Source organism: Eucalyptus grandis, chromosome 6 (assembly GCF_016545825.1).
Source record: "Eucalyptus grandis isolate ANBG69807.140 chromosome 6, ASM1654582v1, whole genome shotgun sequence".
NCBI classification, from domain to species: domain Eukaryota; kingdom Viridiplantae; phylum Streptophyta; class Magnoliopsida; order Myrtales; family Myrtaceae; genus Eucalyptus; species Eucalyptus grandis.
In genome coordinates, this window is record NC_052617.1 from 48,233,160 (window position 1) to 48,241,085 (window position 7,926).

Genomic DNA, 7,926 nt, shown 5'->3' on the forward strand with positions numbered 1-7,926 from the left:
CTTTCCTTGGGCGCGTATCTGGAAGTTGGGCTTGGACTGTTCAAGGCGGACCTATACAATAAGGAAAAAAATTTAAGGCCTTCGGATTAAACAAAATTAGAAAGATTAAAGAAAATTACCTTTTTGCACTCCCGTCAAAATTTGAAATATTATTAAAGTTTCAAAATAACAAAAAAAAAAAAATTACAGGTGAATTCATGTGTCTAGATTTTTGCGTGTTGTGAAAGTTTAGGAGTTTAGAATTAACAAAAAGTCAAAGTGTTTAAGTCAAAACTTTTATAGATTACACAAAAAATTAAAAATTAAAATCAATCCAAATATGCATGGCTTTTGAAAGGTTATTGTAGGATAATTAGAGTAGATTCGAATTTTAAAATGGAAAAAAGGAGACATAAATCAGAATCACGAGTTTACATGTTTGTCCATGTATAAAAATAATAATAATAATGTTGAGTCTACTCAACACTGTGTTGTTATGGATTATTCAAAAGTAAAAGAAGGGATTTCAATAATAATTAAAGAAAAGGGAATATATTATTTGAGATAGTCGGTTCTCAATATTGTTTGAATTTAAACAAGGGAAACGAAACGAAGAATGTATTATGACGCAAATACTTTTTGATGCATTTAGAAATAGACATAGAATCAGACTATGAGCCGGAAAAAGAAAGAAGAGAGAGAGAGAGAGAGAGAGAGAGAGAAAATCTTATTTAAAAAATGCACAAATCACTCCTATTCCCTTCTAATCCTCCATACTCGGTTGAATTTGGTGGGATATAAAACGTACGAAATCATGCTTTTAGAATCATCCCTCCTCTCTCCTACCAAACTACGTATGAAAGTAGAAGTTTTCTTTGTTTAATGTAATAGTATCAATATAAAATAGAAGCAATTACATTTTTCATTTGTCTAATTACGATTTGCATCCTATACACATGCAACTTTGTACTCTCCACCGATATACAATCATCGCAAAATTCTATAATTAGCATTATAAATAGGACTATTACAAATTGCAGCAACCCCTATAATTCAAGAAAATTCAGAATCTATTTCTCAAGATTGATTTTTACCTTTTACATACATCTCAAGGGTTGATATTTTTTATGTTCGAAATTCCTATAACTTTCGTAATATGCAAAATGTCAAAGAATAACTTCATGTAATTTTTCATGATTTTCTTAAAGTTAACTGATAAATCGAGTGTTCTCAGCCGTTCTTTTGTCATATTGCTAAATTGATAGTTAGAGTTTGGCTACAAAGTTTCGGATAGATTTATCAATATAGAGTTCGAATTTCATAGTCCTTGGGCAATGCGAAGGATTGGCAATTCTGCCAAGTATGAATTATTGCTCTCTATACATCATTCATAGACAAGCATTTTCCGTTAAAAGATCATATTTTTGTGTTTTTTTTTTCCTGCGAGCAATTCAAACCATTTCGTTATGAAAGCTCTTGAGAGTGTAGTTCTATTCTAAATTGTTGATCAGCTGTTTTTCCCCGGTCTCTACCACTAAATGTATGTGTTTGGCTACTTTGCAATTGTTTCCACTACAACGAGTGTTGATAGTAGAAGCCTGTGAATTCGATCGCCTACGTGAAAATTGCGTGCTTTTGGCTCTAGTCGGGTCAGGTTCCATCTTATGTTGAATCCATTCCTGATAAGCCATTGTTGTCACGATTTTCGGCCGACCAACATTGTGTTTTTAACTACAGAAGTGTGATTGCATGGAGAAGAAATGCACCTTGATAAAAGTTTTTAGTAGTTTATAAAAAGTCTTATGTACATTTGGTGTCATTATTCACTGCTATGAGAAGTGTTCATTATTTCCTTCAATTTCAGTGGATCTTGCCTTCTTTGCCTGGTGCATGGAGTTACTTGATAAGCCCCATCACATAATGGGATTCATAAGATCATCTGCTGGTAAATCCCATAAAACGCAGTCCGAGTTGAATATGCTTGATCCGCTTCCTAAATCTCTCTCTCCTTTGGACTCCTCTCCATTCTCTTCCTCGATTATTCCATCCAACCGGCCTTGTTGGTCCCCGGCAGTGCACGTGCTTCCGGTACACATACTTGTGTTCCAAGGTGATCCATCGTCCCCTTCATTGCCAAACCCTGAATGGGCATACTGAAATTCTGAGGCAGATGAAGGGAAGCCACTGCATGATCCTATGAACTTTGCCGCAGGCGCCCCCATTGGCTCCCATGGCTTGCTTAGAGGCAGCGTGTCAGGTTCCAGGATGGCCCTCGATAAGCCCAGCCTGATCTTCTCCACGGTGTCCTCTTTCCCATCACTTTTAGTGGTGAGACAAGTGGATGTACTTGTCCCGGGTGGTGCGTTGGATCGTTGGAGCTGGAAGTCGACGCGCTTCTTGGTCAGCAGGTGAAGCATTTCGTCTTTGAAGCAGCCGAGGGCAGCCTCTGCAAGATGAGCCACGTGCGGTGGGGGCAGTGCTGTAGCAATCTCAGCCATGAGGTGGGAGAATGGCTTGTGAGTAACCGGATCGATTCCCATTCCCGATAGCTTCTTTTTCAGCTTTGTGTTCCAGTAGTTCTTGACATCATTGTCGGTGCGACCAGGCAACTGAGCTGCAATTATCGACCACCTGTAGCAAAACCCGACTGGGATTTTAATTCATGGGAGGTAATCATAGAAAACAACCACTTGGTACTCATGGAAGAACAGAATGGTGGTAATGCAGAGGAGTTGCGAACAATCTTCTGCCGAAGAATATGACATGGAAGAATGGATTGATTGATTGATTTACCGGTTACCAAGGACAGCATGGAGCCTCATGATGGTTTGCTCCTCTGCTTCTGAAAATTCACCGTGCTTCAAGTCGGGTCGGAGGTAGTTAGTCCACCGCAGCCTGCAGCTTTTTCCACATCTCTGCAGGCCTACACATTGATTATTTGTAATTCAGTTCCTTATTTCTTTTCTTTGGCATTGCGCACTCGTTAAATACCTAATAAAGAAAGATTGACATTGCCAATGCACCGTTCGTCTTGTGTAATTTGCAATATTTGGTATGGTAACATGACCTTTTCCTGCGTGCGTGCGTGCGAGCGAGAGAGAGAGAGAGAGAGAGAGAGAGAGAAAGTGAGAGAGAGACCGGCATTTTTGGGAATGAGGCGCCAGTTACGGGTTCCGTGTTGGGCGATGTAAGAGGCGAGCTTATTGTCTTCTTCAGGGGTCCATTGTCCCCTTTTGACACTGTCCTTCTCACAACAAGGAATGCGCCCCATCTTCTGTATTTTTTATATCTTTAGGAAATTCTGATGCTCTGGTACGGAGAGACGAATGAGTCGACAGTATGGATGAGAGAAGCAAAATGAAGATGATTTCTCTACTTACACACTTTTCAAGGATATTCTTTCCCCTCCCTCTTTGTGCGCTTCTTGAAAAGTAAAGAAAATCAAGCGAGGCTGTTGTCTAGCCAATTTTCTATCATGTATGTTGAATGTGAAGAAATGGTGTGTGGTCTTTAATTAAGGGAATGGTGTCATTCTTATATCAAGGGTTTGCCTTGCATGTGGCTCTGTGCGATATAGCCCTAGTTACCATCGAAGGTGCATGATTTAATTAAAGAATTCAACGCCACGACATGTGTGAGAGAAGGGCAGGTAGCTCACCCACAAGATGCTTGGTCAAAATCTCTCTCTTTCTCTGTGCGTGCGTGTGTATGTAGTTGACCGTATCGGGTTTTTGCCAAAACTGGTGTGCTAATAGTTAAGGTCACACAAAATTGCCTCACGGCAGAGCTTCGTCTTTCACAAAAGCTGAGGTTGTTGCACGAGCGGGTCTTTTGGGCACTCAGTCTATCGCTCATGGTTCTAACATATTAGAAACATAATCATTTTGTGAATGCAAGAATGGCTGGTGCTTCCTGCTTCTTGGCAATCACTTTGACATGAACAGTGCAGTCCCAGCCGTTTGTTGATATCTTGTCAGTCTAGGACTAATCATCGATCCTCTCTTTTACAAAGACTCTTGACATGAGTGTAATAATCTCATCCACTATGAAGATGAAGTGCCAAATATAATAATTTTCAAGCTTCTGTTTATCACTGACTGCATGATTTGTTATCGTTATTTTTTTTAAAGACGGATTCACAAACTAGAAAAGGTGACTGATTGGCCAAACCACAATCGGTGCATGCTATAGACACAACTCAAGCATGTGACAGGGGATGCATGTATATACTCACTTTTTAGCTCTTAAAAATTGGAGAGGAGCTCCTATTTCTTACCTAAACTCAAGCAACCACCTTCCAGTGAGACTAATGATTCTGTACTTATGGATCTAAAGGAGTTGAGATCCTAAGATGCAAGGGCTGATTGCATATTATCCTCCATCTAGACTTGGACTTAAACCGCTGTGAATCGGGTTAGTCACAATCATTGATTGTAGTAAATCCATGAGTCTCGCATGATCAAAGGGTTGTGGTTGTATCTATGTATAGGCCAGTTGATATCCGTATTCCTCACTATCTGCTTGGGTGTTACTCCATACTTATTGTCTATTTTCTGCTGATTTTGTGCCTTTCCAAACTGTGCTTTTCGCATTGACTGAACAGTAGTGATTTCCTAAATAGTAACGTGAATGTGTAGTACATCAGCAATCGACGAACTTTGGTGCTCCCTCTTTTACCTCGACAAAACAAGGAACTAATAATCTGATTTTCACTTTTGTATTTTTAGGGAAGGAAAACTACAGTTTTTCAGCTTAGTTTGGCACTAATAAGTGCCTCAAATGAGCCGATGAAGCCCAGAATTGTCAGAATTAAGCAGAAAAGGCTAAATATTCTAAGGATGATCCATTTTCTTGTCCAAGCACCGATCTTCTTTTGTACAAAGTACATCTCCACGGGGAAATATATCGCCAAGGGCCAGAAGTTCATTGCACCCAACAGTCCTAGAACCGAGTTGAAATAAGGGAAGAACAAGGCGATTCCAGTAGTGGACATGACAAACACCGTGCGGAAGCACAGCCTGAAAAGATTCATCCGGAAAGCCGGCACCAAAGGAAGCCTGAGTGTGTAGGATTTGTTCGCAAACCTGCTATTTGGGTATGTGCTGATGAGCCATCTCTCTGCTGCTGCAAATATGGGCTGACTGTACATCTGAGCAAAGAGACTCAGCATCAATGATGTATCCATGTTTTCAATAGTCCTAATCAAATTAAGAAACTCTTACTGCTACCTCTGTAGCTCTTTTGGAAAAATTGGGCCGTGACGGTTGTAAGTATTTTGATTTAATTTTTCTCATGTTCTTTCAGGGTTCGAGGCTCCAAACTGATAGTAATTGTCAGAGCGCATAACCAATTGAAAATTTAAATGAGTGTAATATTCAGATAAAACTAAAGGCAGGTATCGGTCAACTTCTTTTTTCTGATATTTTTCCGTTAAGTCGGGTATTGGTCTTACATATACCTGGTATCCTCCAACCAAATGGACAATAATGCACACATTCGCAAAGTCGACTAGCCAGAAGGGCTCAAAGAATCCCTCCCCGTTAACTATTCCTGTCAGGAGATTCCCTGGTGTGTTGTCCCCAAAGGCTGCATATCCAAAGCATCCGCAGCAGAAGTAAAAGAAAGTGGTTATGAAGATTGCGACCATGGAGGCCCTCTTCATCGTTCGGTTTTCAGGTGGAGGGGACTTTAGAGTGTCCTGAATGTGACAAACTCAAGATTCAGTAAAGCCTCTAGGCCTTGGGCGTAGCTCTGAAACAGAAAATGATCCTGTCCAAATGTTAGAGCCGAGGCTCACCTGTATCTCAAGAAGAATGAGAGAGTATGGATATGCAAAAGCGATATCTCCAAGCGCCTCGAAAGCATTCCATATCTTTTTCTCGACTTTAGCAGCCGGAACTCCTGCAATCCCTCCCGCAATTCTTCCATTTTCTGGAGTTTACAAGAAATTGAGAGTCATCACACAGAACTCCTAGTCACACTAGAGAATAAATAGGAGAGTATGAAATTGTTCCTCCATTTATCTGATAGCAAAAGGAACTGATTCAGTTGCATCATATTCTCTTCAAAAGGTCAAGTATTCTCTCGAGTCTGGCAGATGACAGCAAACATACCGACCTATGACTTTTGCGAAGCCGAGTCCTAGTCCAATGGAAGAGTAAGAGAAGGACATGATTGCAGCGACAACTGAAAGCCATTCCATATTGTGGATGTCTGGTATCTGCGACATTACAATCTGTATAATCCCGAATAGCAGCATGTAGAAGCTACTACCATAGTGGCACCGAGCACTGTGCCCTTCTCTGTGATAGCAATTCGATTTCCCAATAGCCCTGCATCCACAAATGAATGCAAATTTTCCAGGTAAATGCCAAATTAACATTATCCATGGAAGATACCCAAAAATATGGCACATTCACAAGCACAATATTACCATGCAATTCACAGAGCATAGTACCTCATGCTGGTTGCAGTAGTTATAACATAGGCTACGTCCGTGCCATACATGCTCAGATACTGAAGCAAACCACATACCCACATCCTTTTTGTACCTGAAATGGACAAAGAACATATCTGGATCGTCACAACAAGAACCGCCTTGTCTAAATTAAATTCTCTTTGCAGGAAAGATAAACGACATGATTGTTTTCCTACCAAGAAATACTCTAACCGCATCCATGTAAGAATAATTCCGCATTCCTTTTACGGGATCAGGAGACCGGTAACAATCGGACAGAAGGAAAGCGGAAACGTAGGTGATTATTGCGAAACAAAGCAAGGACACCGGCCCAGCTATCCACCCCAGCTGTGCCGTACTCCAAGCTAGAGACAGGACTCCAGATCCAATGACCGCAGTGATGATATGAGCAATGCAACTCCATAAGGTTCCTGAGTAAGTGGAGCAACTTCAGATTCGTACTTAAAAGTCATACCCCATGATCGGATCCAAATTCAAAAGCACACGAAGGAACTACACATGCATAACACATAAATCATTCAAAGAGAGCCTGACCGGTTCTCCGCAGACGCCCGTCATCATCCAAGGTACCACCCTCAAAGGAGTGATGAACTGCCATTCTTATGCAGTGCAGAAGATTCAAAGTCGGTGATTTCCTTAACCTATGTGACAAATAAAAAAAAATTGGGAGGAGCTAAAGTTATGTATATCAGCAGGATTTTCTACTATATATAAGCATATGTAAGTCAATATAATTTCATTTGTACCAATTACAATTGATGAATGCTTCTCAGGACGGCAAGAGTCATTTCCGTCATTCTCACGGTAAATAGAATTTGGCCTTGATTGTGCTGGCGACATTTATCCGATAATGACATGAAATCAACAAAGAAGTGGTCCTGGAGTTTTCCACGCAATCACCATTTCAGACAGCAGTAAGGAGTTTTCTCAAGGCCTAACAAAATCTCTCCTCTCTCCCTGCCTCACCTTACTTTTTAATCGCTTCTCTAGGGATCAGGACAAGATCTGCCTACTTTCGAAATAAAAATCTCCTCCTCTAAAAGAAAAGATCTCCCTCCACACCGTACATATGGCGTTCATCGAGCATATTTTTTTTCACCTTACAATGTAGATATGAAAGTCAATATACGACGGTAGGCCTCGTCAATTTCAAATGGGTGAGAGTGGTCAAGTCCTCATCCTCATCCAAAGCTATGAAAGTGGACTCGGACGGATTCCGTCTTTTGATGATGGTCCTAAACACTCACAAAAGTGCCTACTTGTACAGAAAAGACAATTACCAGAAAAGCCAACCTCCCTTTTTCTCTCAGAGCTTGAAGATCCTACACTTTTAATAAAGTTTTGATTCTTGTTACCTCAAGAACGTAGCCGACCGAAGTCGCCTTTACCTTTTGAATCCAGCTTTTGGATGTTTTTTTCTTAACACGGTTTTGAGCTTTCAGATCCTGTGACTTGACTTGAGGGGAGTG

At 40.7% G+C, this 7,926-nt stretch overlaps 2 protein-coding genes across 3 annotated transcripts; both read right to left on the reverse strand.

Moving 5' to 3' along the window:
• Nucleotides 1–1,784: 1,784 nt before the first annotated feature.
• On the reverse strand, nt 1,785–3,365 carry LOC104450390 (transcription factor MYB80). The gene is made up of 3 exons (XM_010064917.3): nt 3,118–3,365; nt 2,773–2,902; nt 1,785–2,610 (listed from the first exon to the last, which is right to left on the reverse strand). Exons 1-3 carry the CDS (start codon nt 3,248–3,250, stop codon nt 1,893–1,895), a joined length of 981 nt encoding a protein of 326 aa, XP_010063219.2. The 5' UTR covers nt 3,251–3,365; the 3' UTR covers nt 1,785–1,892.
• Nucleotides 3,366–4,663: 1,298 nt separating this feature from the next.
• LOC104450391 (probable amino acid permease 7) lies at nt 4,664–7,549 on the reverse strand. 2 transcript variants are annotated; one of them, XM_010064918.3, is made up of 8 exons: nt 7,211–7,549; nt 6,992–7,098; nt 6,634–6,867; nt 6,437–6,530; nt 6,097–6,311; nt 5,777–5,910; nt 5,438–5,677; nt 4,664–5,128 (listed from the first exon to the last, which is right to left on the reverse strand). In XM_010064918.3, the coding sequence occupies exons 1-8, from the start codon at nt 7,312–7,314 to the stop codon at nt 4,727–4,729; spliced, it is 1,530 nt and encodes a 509-aa protein (XP_010063220.1). In that variant the 5' UTR covers nt 7,315–7,549; the 3' UTR covers nt 4,664–4,726. The 2 variants fall into 2 exon arrangements, with proteins under 2 accessions (XP_010063220.1, XP_010063222.1); XM_010064920.3 differs by having other exon boundaries at nt 7,204–7,543.
• Between the last annotated feature and the right edge of the window lie 377 nt (nt 7,550–7,926).

Excerpts from the sequence above, each read along its gene's own strand:
- LOC104450391 (XM_010064918.3), bottom strand. The coding sequence starts at position 7,314 with ATGTCATTATCGGATAAATGTCGCCAGCACAATCAAGGCCAAATTCTA. Across the intron at positions 7,099-7,210 it reads CTGAGAAGCATTCATCAATT|GTTAAGGAAATCACCGACTT; the intron begins GTAATTGGTACA and ends TTTGTCACATAG. Across the intron at positions 5,678-5,776 it reads TCATTCTTCTTGAGATACAG|GACACTCTAAAGTCCCCTCC; the intron begins GTGAGCCTCGGC and ends TGTCACATTCAG.
- LOC104450390 (XM_010064917.3), bottom strand. The coding sequence starts at position 3,250 with ATGGGGCGCATTCCTTGTTGTGAGAAGGACAGTGTCAAAAGGGGACAA. Across the intron at positions 2,903-3,117 it reads CCTCATTCCCAAAAATGCCG|GCCTGCAGAGATGTGGAAAA; the intron begins GTCTCTCTCTCA and ends ATCAATGTGTAG. Across the intron at positions 2,611-2,772 it reads CATGCTGTCCTTGGTAACCG|GTGGTCGATAATTGCAGCTC; the intron begins GTAAATCAATCA and ends GTTTTGCTACAG.